The sequence below is a fragment of the Antechinus flavipes genome, chromosome 1 (assembly GCF_016432865.1).
Source record: "Antechinus flavipes isolate AdamAnt ecotype Samford, QLD, Australia chromosome 1, AdamAnt_v2, whole genome shotgun sequence".
Classification (NCBI taxonomy): Eukaryota; Metazoa; Chordata; class Mammalia; order Dasyuromorphia; family Dasyuridae; genus Antechinus; species Antechinus flavipes.
In genome coordinates this window covers 327,280,000-327,296,433 of record NC_067398.1, presented here as the reverse complement: position 1 = coordinate 327,296,433, position 16,434 = coordinate 327,280,000, and the positions used below count along the sequence as shown (strand labels likewise).

The 16,434-nt window shown below is 34.3% G+C and overlaps 1 protein-coding gene across 2 annotated transcripts in view; it reads left to right on the top strand.

The window, feature by feature from the left end:
- Positions 1 to 16,434, top strand: part of TMEM245 (transmembrane protein 245) — a 98,340-nt gene that overhangs the window by 71,756 nt on the left and 10,150 nt on the right. For both annotated transcript variants that reach the window (XM_051966974.1, XM_051966966.1), the window contains 2 exons: positions 6,153 to 6,253; positions 11,822 to 11,996. In XM_051966974.1, the coding sequence (XP_051822934.1) occupies positions 6,153 to 6,253; positions 11,822 to 11,996 (276 nt within the window). The remainder of the gene's footprint in view (positions 1 to 6,152; positions 6,254 to 11,821; positions 11,997 to 16,434) is intronic.

The following is a 16,434-nucleotide window of genomic DNA, read 5'->3' as shown; positions in this document are numbered from 1 at the left end:
TCATGAAGATTAAGGGTGTCACTGAACCACCTTCTTCCATACCATTGACAACTCTCTTGTGGCCAGGATAGCAAGAAGATCCATTTTCAAGAGAAATCTAATTCTCCTTCATAGAAACATTTATGTGATGCATCATTTTAAGTTGGGGAAAAAGAACTCTTGAAATATGACTTTAAAAACATCATGTAGATAATTAACATTGTAATTTCTCCAATATACAATTTGGCTTTAGAATGTAAAATCAGATGTGCATAATCAGTTATTAATCCTAATGTTTTAATAAAGTAGAAAAATCTGAATTATTTGTAAGCCAATAATAATTTAAGTGGAATGGATTATTATTGGGAGTTAATAGCATTACCAGATATTGAAAGCTCTTTATACTTCAAGCTTTCCATTCTGAAGTACATAGTTTATTTTATAGACTCACTAATCTCATAGAATCTTGAATCTTAATTTATTCTAATTTTTTTAATTGTTAGTTTGCTGAATGAATGAAGATGATATTTGATTTTGAGCTCATGGATTTCCCTGAATTAGCGGCATGTACATCTTTGCCTGTGCCATTTTCCTTTCCCCTAGAAGCATGTCATTGTCCTCAATGTGCATACCATGCCCTTCTTCCCTGATGTTCTCATTCTGCTTGCTCTAGTGGAGATATTGCACATTACTAAGTTGCATGTTGTCACGGCCTTAGTGCAATTTAGTATGTGTGATATTTTCACATGAGTGCATGCACACGGGTATGGCTGTGGCTTAAAGTTATTGTAGCTTTTGGGTTTTGTTGGGGGAGTTGGAATTTGCTTATATGAATCAAATTAAAGCATTGTATAGTCTTCTGGTTAATATTTATACTGTAACTTTTGGAACTTACCAGAAATATATATTACATAATATAAATGTTGTTAAGACAACGTTTTTACTTGAAAAATTATTGTTTGGGTTTGTTTTTCCATTTCTGAGTCAGAGTATTTAGTTTTTATTATGCATTTAGTGTAGGATAGGAAATAAAGGTTTTTGCTTTCTGTTTAGGGCAAATTAAGCTTTCATTTTAAAAAATTTAGGAAACACAATACTAGGTAAAGTTTAGATAAATTGAAATGTAAACGGCAGGTTTAAAACAGCAAGGAAATAGGCACCAATTCATTGGAACAAGTATCTCTTCTAACAGTGATGGAATAGTATAAAAATCTTAATAATATGGGAAAATTAATGAAGTGAAATTATTTTAAAATAATTAGATCAGTAAATATAATATTTTCCTAACTACTAAAGTTGGTGCTAAGAAGAATTTAAATAGACTACAATATTGTGAAACATTAGTATATTTTCTAAAGAAAATAAAGTTGTCCTCCATCTCATTACTAATATTCTTGAGTTTCATGATCCTATTAATATGTGTGATCCCTCCAACAATTTAGATCATAATCCATCTACGCTTTAATGTGCATTTCTTTTATGTGTCCTCCCTTAAATCTACTGTAGTCTAGTGTGATAGGAGCCTTCCTTTAAGTTTTTTAATTTTCCTTGAGTACATACGCATATTTGGCATTTCCATATGTTATCTCTCAACCCACACTATTTAACCGTCCTTTTCTTCTACTCCATTTCTTGATTGATTTTTTTAATATACTCCTTGTTAGGAAGTCATCTTTGCAAGTATGCCATAGTAGAAAGGCATGACTAAGAACAGTGGGATGTCGTGGTAAAATAGATCAGTTTAACATATAAGTAATAGAACTTTATAACAAAGCTACATAGAAATGAAATGGGCTACTTCATCTAGTAGTAAATTTTCTACTACAAGAAGACAAGTTTTGATTTAGCAAAAATAAGAATTTTCCAACTATTAGAGAATATCCCACTTTCTGCTGGAAGCTTTTCCTGGAAGCTTCTTTCATCCTTCTAGCTGCCAGTGCCTTCCCTCAGAAAGTGGCCCTTCTCCACTCTGTTTTGATCATGCACTTACCAAGTCATTTACATGAGATCTCTCCTATTAGAATGTGAGCTTTTTAAGGGCAGGGACTGTTTTTGCCTTTCTTTGTATCCTCAGCACTTAGCACAATACCTCATACTTAGCAAGTATTTAATAGGTTTAATAAGTGCTTGTTTTATTTAAATGTTCACTTTGTCCCAAGCACTGAGATACAGATAAAAGCAAAAAGAAAAATAATTGCTATCTTCAACAGGTTCTAAAAGAGGAAGATGGCTCTTGAAAAGGAAGGAAGGGGATGATTTTTTGAAGTTCAGAGGAAGTCTAAATGTCCCAGAAGGAGGAATTCAATTGTAGGAGAAAATGGGACAGGCCTTACAGAAGGATAAAGGCCAGTCTGGCCCAGACAGTAGTTTGCTGACTTCTGACCTGGCCCATCCTTTATTTTTCTGAATGAACAAGCTGAAGCTCAGAGGATGAGCTCATGAGTTCAGTGACAAAAGAAATAAATGGAAGAGAGTCCAGGTCACTTTGTAGATCTGCCATTCTTTTCATTACATGATGGTACTTCTGTAAGTTGTTTCTCATCAGGAAAATGTTAGGAACCCATGATTTGCTATGAAGATTAATTAAACTTTATGTCACATTATTCTCCCAGGATACTTTGAAGGTATTTATCAATGAGTGTGATATGAGTATGTCTTAATGAAGCAGTTCAGGAGTTGGTGTGTTCTATTTGGAGGCAAAGGGTAGGGATTGGTTTGTTCTTTTCCTACTGCCCAATAATATCAGACAGACTTATTTTCCCTTCCATTATTATCTCATGCCTTTCTTCATTGAAATTTCTTTCATTGATGCTCAGCTGCTGCTCAAATCCTCTGATTTTCCACTTCTGATCTCTGTCACAAGGAAAAGAATTAACTGTGGCAAATCCTTATTCCCAGGAAATGGCTGGTGGGATTTTTCTTTTTTCGTTTAACTCGTAATTTTTAAATTTAGCTCCCTCAGTACCTTTTGAAGATTTTTAAGGTCCTAAAGCAATACTTGTTTCTTCTTCTTCTGTCTTAGAATGTTAGTACCATATCATTATACAACTCTTACCAGTTACTTAGATACATTGACTTTTCCAGGTTTCTCTTGACTCTGGTGTTGCATTTCAAAGTTCCTACTCACTACTGGTCTTTTTATCGAAAGTAGTTCAGAGTCCTCTGTTCAATTAAAGATAATTTTTTTCCCTATAGGATTACATTCCATTGTTCAGGATAAATTACTCCTGTTTATAAGTCTATATCATTTGCTTTTTGGATTATTGTATTACGAGATCTCCATTCATTTTTAGTAGAAGCTTCCAGAGCTTATATTATCCTATTTATGGTCCCTTCCTATTTGAAATTCTTTTTTCTGGCTGCTTGCGATTTTTTTTTTTTTTTTTTGGATGTGGGAAGGAGCCCACGGAGGCTTTGACTAACATGCCTGGGACTTTTTTTTTTTAGAGTTCCTTTCAAAGGTAATTGGGGAATCTTTCTATCTTAACTTTTTCCTCAAATTCTATTATATTTAATATGTTTTCATTTATGATTCTGGAAAGAAAATGTTCATGTTTTTTTTTTCTTTCATTATGATTATCAGATAATCTAATGATTTGTCCTTTCTTCCAGATCAGTTTTTCATAGCAGCTCGATTTTTTCTCAGTCATTTTCTTTTGTTGTGATATTTCTTGCTGTCTCAGAGAGTCATTAGATTGTTTGATCTGTTTAAGGAATCCATTACTGATTTGTTTGGTCTATTCTGATTTTTAGGGAATCCAATACTGAATTAGGTTTATCATTTTTTCTCTTTTAAGCTCCTTATTATCTTCCCAACTCTTTCCTCATATTTTCTCTTGCTTCGTTTTTTTAGGTATTCATGTAATCCCTATAGAGGACTGCTTTGTAGCATAATAAATAGTGCCAATTCTAGCATCAGGAATATTCATTTTCTTAGGTTCAACTCTAGCCTCAGAGACACTTACCATCTGTGTAACCCTGGGCAAGTTACTTAAATCTGTTGATGATGGAGGAGATGAGAAGGTGGAAAAGGAAATGGCAAATCATTTCAGAATCTTTGCCAAGAAAACCCCAAATGGGATCATGAAGAGTCAGACATGACTGAAATGATTGAACAACAACAAATCCTTGTAAAAAATCCACTTTTCCTTTAGTCTCTATTTTCACTTATTATGAGTTACTCTTTGGGGGATTTTAAAATTTGCAATAATTTTTATTACTGTTGAATGTTTTCTCTGATTTACCGGTCTCTCTAACTTTAGTTCGTGGGGCTTTTTGCTCCAGTTTGTCCAAACCATAATTCTGTGTTTTAGGATGAGGCTCTTAAAGGCTCTCCCCATTCTAGTCCATCGTCCACTCAGCTACCACAGTGATCTTCCTAAAGTTTAAGTCTGATCATGTCACTTCCTACTCAATAAAGTCCAATAACTCCCTGTCATGATCAGGATGAAATATAAGGTCCTCTGACATTTAAAGCCCTTCACAATGGCCTTTTTCTTCCTTTACAGTCTTACATTCTATCTTTCTGCCACCGCTACAATTCAGGTACACTGGCCTAGTTATTCCTTCCACACAAAAATCTATTTCCCAACTCCATGATTTTTCACTGGCTGTATCCTATTTCCAGAATGCTCTCTAGTCTTCTATTTCCCTCTTCCCTCCTTCAAAACTAAACTTAAATCCCACCCTTGGCAAGGGACTTTTCTTGGTGCTTTCTCAAACCTTCTGAGATTAGCTTTCATCTACTTTGTTACCTTGCACATATTTAGTTTGTACATTGTCTCTCCATTAAAAGTATAAGTTCCTTAATGGCAGTGACCATATTTTTATCCTTTGTATCCCTGAACTTTCTTTGTATTCCATAGCACTTAGCAAACTGCCCAGTACATAAGTGTTTAAAAAATGTTTATTGACTGACTGACTTCAATTAATCTGTTAAATTCATGAGATTTTCCCTTATTTTCCACGTGATTTTTATACTTGGTAGACAATTACTTTATTGTTTTCTAACCTAAATTAATTTTGTGGGCAAAGTTAGATAATAAAAGGAGAAATGTTTAAGTGTCATTCATCTTTTTCCTTGCTTTGGGTAACATATTGCAGACTGGATCCCTTAGGATCATCTCTGTCGTCAGCATCGTTACCCACATTAAAAAATTTTATTATAATTTTGGCAATAAAATAAATGCTGGGATGAAAACAAGGTAAGTGAATTAGGTATAAAGAATCAATATATTTAATTGGTGATTCTTTGTCATTACATCACGGATTATGAGAACTGGGAGAGACCTCATAACAAAATCATCTAAAAATATAAACATAGAAAAAATTCAGAGAAATCTGAATTTTAAGAATAAGAAAGCCCAGAGAGCTATGGGAAATGTTTAGCTGGTAATTAATGATAACGCTAAAATAAGAAATTATGTCTTCTATATTGCATCCTTTGACTGATTCTTCATGCCAACTTTTGATTATCCGTGTTCACGTTGGGGTGCCAAAATACAAATGTTCAAAACAAAATAATCCAAAAGTCAAAGGTAATGCAACCCAAGGTAGAATTTAAGGTAGAAGATCCTAGAGAAGCTGTAAAGATTTATTTTACCAGTAGCCGCAGAGAACCAATTACTGCCAAACCCCTGTTGAATCTTTTCCTTGTTTTTGTTTTTATTTTTCATTTCATACTAAGAATATGACCTAGCCTATAAGAAAACATTATATGAAATTAATAATAAACCACAAGATGCAAAAGAGTAGATCTTCAGAATGGAGGCCATAAGTTTTAAGAAGAGTTAACCTCACATATGAGGTAAAGTTGCCAAAAAATAAGACAAAAAACAAAATGCAGCAACAATCTAATAAACATGAATCTTTGGACTTTAGAAAATAATATCAAGTATTTGGACAACAATATGAGTTATTGCCATTGATACATGAGAAGAAGAGTAATTAAGACTTTTAATCTTGGAATAAGAACTACAAACCCTGTATCTAGAAAATCCATCTTATTACCTAGATAACTCTTTAAATTAATTAAATGGGGTTATTTTATTTTTCATAGTAATGTGGCTTTGACACGCTTTAACAATAAGGGCATTAACCTTAATTATGATTGAATTTTCCAAGTTACAGTGTGAGTGTTTTTATCTACTGTGCTTTCTTTTTGGTCATTTTAGAGGTGTGTTTGATGCTTCCCTGAAAATGGCTGGGTTCTATGGATTGTATACTTGGTTGACTCATACCATATTTGGAATCAATATTGTCTTCATCCCATCAGGTAACCATCATACCATAAACACAGCTGTACTCTTTTTAAAGATATTTAGAATATTTTATAGAAAATTGATGTTTTGGTTAGGGACATATGTTAATCCCCAAGTTTGAAGAATTACTTTTTCTAATTCTGATTCAGAAATCTTTTGAGAGTTGGACTCAGAGTGTGTTTTGACATATATTTTAAAACAGTTGTGATTATTGCAAACATTTTTGTAGCCTTGTAAATATTATACAGAGTGTTGTTGTTACTGTTGTTATTTTGGGGGGACCAGAATTTCTCTACTGCTACCTGAAGTATCCATATATCTTCTCTGAATTCTAATTTTTGGAACCAGTTAGCACCCTCTTTGTACTTGAACTCTTTTCTGATTCATTCTGTATGTTACAAAGTTAGAGATGATCTGGTTCAGGCCCTTCATTTTTATAGATGAGGGTACTAAGACTTAGAAGGATGAGGTTATATATAACCTGATAGTGGAAGAACTGAGACTATAACCTTTTTTGATTTCCCAGTTGAATTTCTGTCCATTATGCCACATATCCTCACTAGCTTTTTATCTCACTTCTCATAGGTTTTTTTTCTTTTCTGTAGATATTTGTCATCCAGAAGAGATGTTGCCTAGAGCTGCCTTGTCACTGATACCTTCTTTCCCTATTTATCCATACTCAACAGTGTGGTTGATAACTCCATCTTAGTTTAACCAAAGGATACATAGAACTAAGAACTCAACTATCTCATCAGTCAGTTCATTCTATTTCCAGGCAGTTCTAATGGTTAAGAAATTATTTTATTAAATCAAAATCTACCTCTACTTAACTTCCATTCGTTGATTGTGATTGTTCCCTCGGGAGCCACATGATCAAGGACCTTTTTCTTGAAGACAATTTCCATGTCCCGGTCCCAAGTGTTTTCTTCTGCAAACAAAATATTCCCATTCCCTTAACCAGTATTCCTGTGACATGGTTTCAAGTCTTTGTATTATCCTGCTCTGATCTTTGCTTTCTAACCCTGGAAGAGAGATCCTGATCAAGAAACCTTTTGATTTTTTGGTAGTTAAAAGGGGCTATTAATTTTATTTTTCATAGTAATCTAATTTTAATATTCTTTAATAAGAAGGGCATTACCTTAAATTATAATCACATACTGGTAAAATAGTAATTTCCTCACTTTGTGCTAAATACTTAGAAATATTACCATATCTAGTAATAATTTCCATTACTGAAAGAGTAAAAATTAGAAAAGATTATATTTAGAGATGCATGGATGTCTACATCCAAAAAAAGATACATGGAACAGGAATAAAAGGTCACCCTAAGATTATATACATGAAAAATAGGTTTAAGTCAGGGGGTTTTATTTCTTGGTGCTTTGGCAGTCTGATGAAACCTATATATCCCTTCCGGGTGGGGGGGAACTTATTTATTTATGCTTAGGCAGTTGGGATTAAGTGACTTTCCCAGGGTCACATAGCTAGGAATATTAAGTGTCTGAAGTCAGATTTGAATTCAGATCCTCCTGACTTCAGGGCCAGTACTCTACTCACTAGTGAAAAAATATTTTCTTTTAGTAAAGAAAATATTTTTAAATGAATAAAATACATGGAATTATATTGTGTTGTTAGGTTGGTCTAGTGAGTAGAATGTTGGAAGACCTCAGTTCAAATCCATCCTCTCTGTTTGCCTTGGAAATAGTTAGGTATCTCAGGGCTAGAGCTCTGGGCCTAGACTTAGGAAAACCTGAGTTCAAATCCAGTGTCAAACACTCACTAGCTGTGTGACTCTGGGCAAGCCACTTAATCTCTGTTTGCCTAATCTACTTGGAAAAGAAAATGGAAAACCCTTCCAGTTCTTTGCCAAGAAAATTCTATACAGGATCAAGAAGGATTGGACATGATTGAACAGCTGAAAAAATAATAGTATCGAAGTAGTCATCAGAATATTTTTTTTCACAGGCAAGTTCATAACTTCATTGTTTAGAAAGATAAAAAACTTGTTTCTAGATGTGTTGTTCTTGAGGTGTCCATAGGATATCTAGGCCCAGTTAATCTGAAAGCAGCCAGAAATGTTAACCTGAGCCTCATAAAGAGAGGTCAGGGCTGAAAGGATAGATTAAATATATAGAAGTAGAAGAGGACCAACAATACACCCTTGGGGAAAATCCATATTTAGAGATTAGAAAATAGACAGAAACTCAAAAGAAGATTAGAGAGAGAGGAGAATCAATCGGCAGGCATTTATTATGCACTCACTACGTGCTAAGTATTAGGGATATAAAGACAAAAATAAAACAGTGCTGTTCAGACATGGGGACAGACTACAGATGCACAGAGACGGGACATAATATCATATGTATCAAGAAGATCAATTTGACCAAAATTGGATGTGGCAGGGAGAAAGGTGCACTATTCCTAGAAAATACCAAAGCCAGATTACAAAAAAGCTGCTTTTTTAAAAAAAAGTTTTTAATTGACGTGTTTTTTGACATTGCCATAATTTCCTTCAATACCCTTCTCTCTAAAACTCCCAAAGAGCCATTCCCTGTAACAAACAGTATTTTTTAAAAGCGTGAAGAAAATCAGCACAACAATACATTGAAAAAGTCTGAGAATATATTCAATGTGCAACATTTGGGTACCTCCCAGTTCTGCAAAAGGTGAGGTGGGAGTGTCTTCTAATATGTCTTCTTTAGAGCCAGTCTTATTATTTATAATTTTGCAACATTTGTGAAAAACTTTCAGTGTTAAGCAGAGGAGTTTGTATTTTATTCTAGAGATAAGAGAGGGACATTTTGTTTGAACATGAAGATGACATAGTCAAATCTGAACTTTAGAAATACCACTTCAGTTCATAAAACTGTATTACAGAGGAGAAAGATTTGAAGAAGAGATATTAATTAAAAGGCTGTTGGAGTATTCCAGCTACAGGTGATAAGGGCCTGATCTAGCTTGACAACCTTGAAAGTAAAGAAAGACTAATGCAAGAGATGTGGTTTTGAAAAATGAGTGAACATTTGGCATGAAGGGACAATTAGGAATGACTCCATAATTGTGCAACTAGATATCTAGAAGCATAGTAGTGCTTTTGACATAAATAAGGAAGTTCAGAAGAGTCATGGGTTGGGGGGAGAAGAACAGATAAGTTTAGTTTGGGATATATTAAATTTGAAGTGTCCATAGGACATGAAGTTGGAAATGTCTGGTGGTCAGCTGGTGATGTGAGAGATTAGAGTTCAGGAGAGAGGCTAAGATTGTACATACAGATTTGAAAATCATCTGAGAGACAGAAACTTGGGACTATCTACACATATAGGCAGTGGGGGAGCAGCCAGATAGATAGAAAGAGAACTGCAAGAGAATATCTTGAAAACACAGAGGGGAGAAGATCAGGAGATAAATTAGGAAGAGAAAGAATAGTCTTTGGGATCAAATGCTTCATACAAAAACATCAAGAAAAATGACTGAGAAAAGGTAACTGCTGTCATTGGTCATTTTGGAAAAAGAAGTTTGTGAGGTGATGAAAATCATAAGGTCAGAATTACAAGGAATTCAGAAAGGAAGAAGAGGCTTTGAGTAAAATTAGGGGTTTCTGATGATTTGGCTATAAAAAGGAGGAGAAAGAAACATAACATGAGGGGACAATAGATTCAAGTGAGAATTTTATAAGGATGGAGGAACCCTGTACTTTTGTGTAGGCAGCCTGGAAGTTTTCCAACAGATATGGACAGATTGAAGATTAGAGAGAATGAGAATTGATGGATGGGGAAAGGTAACAACCAAGAGAGGAGCCATCAGAAAAAACAGAATCAGATTTATGGAACTGAACATTTTTTTAAATTATAACTTTTTATTTTCAACATTCACTCTTGCAAAACCCTGTGTTTCAAATTATTCTCCCTCTCTTTCTCCCACCCCGCTCCAGAGAGCAATTAATTCCATATATATTAAACATGTGCAATTCTTCTATACATATTTCCACATTCATCATGCTGCACAAGAAAAATCAGATCAACAAGGAAAAAATGAGAAAGGGAAAAAACTCAACCAAACAACAATAAAATACTATGTTGTGATCCATATTCAGTCCCCATAGTTCTCTCTCTGGGTGCAGATGGCTCTTGCCATCACAAGTCAATTGGAATTGGCCTGAGTCACCTCATTATTGAAATGAGCCACATTCATCATCATAAAATCACGTTGCTATGTACAACGATCTCCTGATTCTGCTCATTTCATTCAGCATCAGTTCATGTAAGTCTCTTCAGGTCTCTCTGAAATCATCATTTCTTACCGAACAATAATATTCATAACATTCCTATATCATAATTTATTCAGCCATTCCCCAACTGATAAGCATCCACTCAGTTTCCAGTTTCTTGCCACTACAAACAGGGCTGCCACAAACATTTTTGCACATGTGAGTCTTTTTCCCTTCTTTAAGATCTCTTTGGGATATAAGCTCAGTAGAAACACTGCTGGATCAAAGGGTATGCACAGTTTGACAGCCCTTTGGACACATGGAACTAAACATTTCAAAAATTCTTGCTTAGGACCATAGCATGACACCAGATATACTACAGCTTGGTAATTAGTTTTCAGGTGTCTAGTAGTCATTTCATCCTTGCAGCCTAGGTCAACTTCTTGTCTAGTGCCAAACTTTCTTCATTTCCTGAGTCTATATAACTTCAATCACTGAGCTTCCATTTTCTTCTCTGTAGAATAAGAAAGTTGAATTAGATGAGCTATAAACTTTCACCTCCAAACGGAACCTTAAATTCCACATTGGCTTAAAGTTTAAAAGCACATTCTACCTTCCCAGTTTCAGACTGACACAGGACCCCAGTCCTGACCCTTTTTCTGTTCCCTTACATCCCCAGGTAAATAAAGACAAGGTAGCTCTTGGGGATTACTTTTAAGAGGAGATGCCTGGGCCTTTCCATGTTCTGAACATATCTTCACCTTTGTCAGAAATTAGTTTGGGGTCACTTGTGAAAGAATAGTGCCATCTACCTACTTGGCAGCCTCTAGGCCTAGGGAAGAAACTTGGTCATTAAGCACTTTGGCCAGGAAGTTACTGCTGAAAAAATTGTCTTTGCCATTTAATTATGGTTGACACCTCTCCTATTTGTTACAAGTCCCAGAAGTGCTTCTCTCATTGGATTCTTTCAAAAGCCTTTTAAGATAGATATGGCAGGGAGTGTTGTCTCTATTTCAGAGAGGAAGAAACTTAAGTCCTAAAGAAGTGATGTTACTTACACGGGTGACAGTGATTTAGTGTCAAGGCTGAGACTAAAATGTAATCCAAGTGTTCTTTCCACTTCAACAGGTTCTGTGTGTGGGAATTCTTCAGTAAACACTATTCCTCCAGTTCACTGAAGCTTGACTTCAGTTAATCAGTTTAACCTTCACTTACTTTTTAATCCATTAAGCCAGTACACAACATTCTTTGAACATTCCAGTGAATTTGTGTTATTTTACTGTATGTGAATTTGGGGGGAGGAGTTACTATTGCAAAGAATTACCACTTTTGTTGACTATTTTTCTATGATATAAAGTTTTTTTTAATTTATTAGCATTAGCAGCAATACTTGGAGCAGTACCATTTCTGGGAACATATTGGGCAGCAATACCTGCAGTCCTGGACCTATGGCTTACTCAAGGAGAAGGATGTAAAGCCATCTTGCTTCTGGTTTTTCACCTCCTGCCAACCTACTTTGTAGATACTGCAATCTACTCTGATATATCAGGGTAAGTATTTAACAAAACTATAAGCAGTATTAGTTGTAATTATATCAATGTTTTAATATCTTGATAAAAAAAATTTAAATCATTTTTGGCTGACTTTTATAGTTCTTTTAGGCTTTCTTACTCAAGCAGTCTTTGTGTTCTTTTGCCTTTGTAAAACTTTAATAAAAACTGATTTCATAAAATAAGGTGGTTTATGTTACTGAAGAGATATATATATTTGGTGCATAAGTATGCTGCACATAAATGCTTATTGATGTGCCAGAATTGACATAAAAAAAATCATTGAGGCACAATGGTAGAACACCAGCCCTGAACTCAGGAGGACTTGAGTTCAAATTTGGCCTCAGACACTTAACACTTCCTAGCTATGTGAGCCTGGGCAAATTATTTAACCCCAATTCCCTCAAAAAAAAAATTGAGGATCTGTATGATGAACCAATAAGGATTTATTAAATGTCTACTCTGTGCCAGACTCTGTGTCAGAATTGGAAAGCAAAGTTAGCCAGCCATGTGCCAAGAGTGAGAAACAACAGATTGGGTACAACCATTAACCTATAAAATGTTAAAAGACCCAGAGGAACAACTTTAATTTGGGAAGGAGGCATACAATAAGGATTCTGTAAAGGAAGATACAGATATAAATTGTCCAGTTTAAAAGATGGGAATGAGTTGTGATCTGCATTCAATACATACATCAGTGTGATCACGGATCCACTGAAGAATTAAAGTTAAGGAAGTATGTTACTGAATTTCAGAATAAATAAAATTCAAGCAAACACATGTTTTAGTGGTATCTTATATGGAGAAAGAAATATTAGTAGATATGTACCAAAATAAAGAATTAATGTTCTATTTCAGAACTTCTGCATTTAAAAAAGAAGCTTTCAAAAATCAAATATCTACATCTTTAAGTAATTTTCCTTGTGTTTTCTAATAATTTCATCTTTTTTTTGTTGTTGTTTGATTTTGGTCCTGACTTGTGATGAAATAGCTATGTTGGAATTCCATTGATGCAGAGCAGCAATTTTACTTGCAGTGTTAGAGGGGCCCAGGGCAGCAGAGGTTAAGTAGTTTGCTCATGTCACAGAGGAAGGCCCCAAGTGTTCCCTTATTCTGTGGCTAGTCTTTTATTGATTATATCACTCTGCATCTTGGTTTCAACATAAACCTTTGTAGCAATTTCACTTCAGCCCATTTTCTTCTTTATGTACCTTTTGAGGAAAAAGAAATATAAAAAATGTGTGTGTATGTGTCTCAAAAAATTTTTTTCCTATTCAGTGTTTGTAAATGTTAAGATATGGGGATTTTTTAAGGCAGAGAACTTCTAATGTATTTTATCTCAAAAGTCTATGGCAAGCTGTAAATTCTTTTTGAAATCTGCTATAACAAAGAAAACATTTCCTATGTCAATTGAGTATTAATCAGAGAGAAGGGGGTTGATTAAAACTGATGTAATGTTCAAGATGGAGAAACAGCTCTTTTGATTATAAAAAGACTGCTACTTTGTTTTGCTTTCATCTGGAGGCCTACACAACTTCTTGTCTATGTATGTGCATACACAATTATAATTAATCCTCTTTATATCTAAGGAACATGAAAAGAAAATACAAGAAGAATCCTTTTCTCCTAAGATAAAGGCCAGAAAACGATGCCTATTTAAGAGTCTTCCAAGCTGGCTAGGAAAACTAGAGGCAAATCAATCCCTTGACTTCTTTCCAAGAAGTTAGAAATAAACTAATCAAAACTCTTGCTGCTAAATTGTTCTAATAAAGATCACAGCAAGAGAAGTCACAGATTTACAACAAAATACAAAGAACTAAAATGGTAGCAATGATATTTAATAGGTAAAATATACTGGGAAAGGATGTTTCATTTTTACCTTGACATATCCTCAAATCTTACTTTTAATTTTGCATCACATGATTTATAGTTAGAAAATAGTAAATACCTATTCTGTTATTTTAATAAGATATTTAAAATAAAATCTCATTTGGCTAGTATTGGGGAATGAGGTATTTTACATGTATGAATTTTCTGTGTAATTAAAATATATTCTTTCGAGCTTTCTGTCTTTTTTAATTTCCATTTTTGATGGAAATCTGTTTTTTTACTCCACACTTGTAACTTCATTAGTATAAGAAAACTCCCCCTACTTATGCAGATGGCTAACCTACCTCTAGCTTTTGGTCTTAATTACCTGGGATACTGAGAAGTTGCAGCTTACACCAAGGTCACACAGTCAGTATATGACAAAGATGGAATTTGAACATATAGACTTCTTGACTCCCAGTTTCAACTGTTTAAGCACTATTTCACTCTGGTTCATGAAAATCTTTATACAAAATGTACATTACACACAACTTTGCTTTCTCATATAGAGTATACTAAATATAATCTTATTTTGATACCTCAAAGATTAGCATTAACAACAGTAGTTTTATGACAGTTCCAATAAACTTGTAATGGAAAGAGCCATCCACAATCAGAGAGAGACCTATGGAGACTGAATGCTATTTGTTATTTGTTTTTTCCTTCTTGTGGTTTTTCCCTTTTGCTCTAATTTTTCTATCACAACATGAATATATGCTTAAAATGATTTTGTGTGTGTGTGTATACACGTATATAATCTAGATCAGATTGCTTGCTATCTTGGAGAGGAGGAAGGAAGGGAAGAAACAAGAAGGAAATAAGCATTTATATCGTACCTTCTCTGTTCCAAGCATTGTGCTAAGGGTGTTTATACATATGTGTGTTCATATATATATACATATATATGTAAATATGTCATTTAATCCATACAACAATCCTACAAAATAAGATAATATCTTTTTTTATTTTTAATGGAGGAAACTGAAACAAACTAAGTGACTTGCCTAGGATTGCACAGCTAGTGTCTAAAGCCAGATTTTAATTCAGGCCATCCTGATTCCATTGTTTTGTTCACTGTGCTACAAGTTGCCTCTACTATATAGTAGTATCTTCTTGGTTCATAAGGCCTACTTAAATTGTTTCAACTTTTTGTTCTAAAGATGTAGACATATTGTAGGAGTGTTTTACAGTTTAAAAAGAACTTTCATCACAACAGTTTTGTGAGAGTAAATTATCCTTTTACAGAAGAGGAAACTAGGGTGCAGAGCAATGCACTGTCTCGTTTTTGATGACCTAGGAATTAACTGTCAGAATTAAAATGGGAAACTAGAGCTCCTGACTCTGAGGTTCATTATGATTTCTATCTCACCACACTGCCTACAAGAGACTGGCATGATCCAGTGAGATAGGAAACCTACAGAAAAATGTTTTCCATAGTTCTTCCTTCTCTCTATTGTCCACTATTTACTCAGTGTGCTGTGTGGCCAAGTGTCATAATTCGTAACTTATTTTACACACTTTTGTTGGAATAATGCTCCAGGAAGAGTGCTCATACCTGAGTAATGCCATGTTTGCCACTGGAAAGAGCCCTTGATTTGAAGCTTGATTTGACCTGGATTCAAATCCAGCCTCTGTCACTTACTGTCTGAGTAACTCACTGGAGGCAAACCTCAGCTTCTTAGATTACTTGAGCTTTTTAGTACTGGGTCATTTACATTGAAGACTTTTTCACACTTAGCTTCAATTTCATTACTTGATCCTGAATGGTTCAAATTGCCAGAAGTCTGATCACCAAAAAAGTGGGACACGGGTGTTTTTACTTGTTTGTTGTTTTTTTTTTTGGTGGAGGTTGTTTTTTTGTTTTTGAATGCACTGAGCCTGCAATTTCTTTAGCATAGAAAATTTCAAATGAATAAACTCCCTCTAATAATATATCTGCTCTTCATTTACAACCTTAAAGACTTGCCTGGACTGTGGGTCATTATTGTATCTTTTTCCATTAACAATAATATAATGGAATTGTTATACTGACACATTAGCCTATGCAACTATATTCCTCAGACACCACTCTTTGTTCTGATATTAAGGATCCAGATCATAGAAATAATGTCTAGGAGTTAATAATCAGTTTCTCTAATGATGAACTTCTCAAACTTATAAAGTCAAAGTAATTTACAACCAGCTAAACTATTGAGATTTAAATTAATTTCAGTACATAAACTCTATAGCAGTGGTTTAAAATTTTTTTTTCTTCAAAGCACAGTATTAATTTCCATTAGGATTTTTTCTTTTATTTGTATCCCCAGTGATTAGCATACTTCTTGGCATATAGTATATGTTTATTATGTATTTATTGATTGATTAACTGATCATAGGAATCACAGCACAATATGGAAGTCAGAAGACTTAAGCATGTCCACACACCTAGCTAAAACTTCATGTGCACCATTTGAGAACCACTGTATTATAATATCCACTGTGTAATGTGTTACAATTTATTTAACCATTTGGACTTTTAAGTTACTTCTAGTTTTTATCTTTACAAAATAACATTGCTATGAAAATCTTT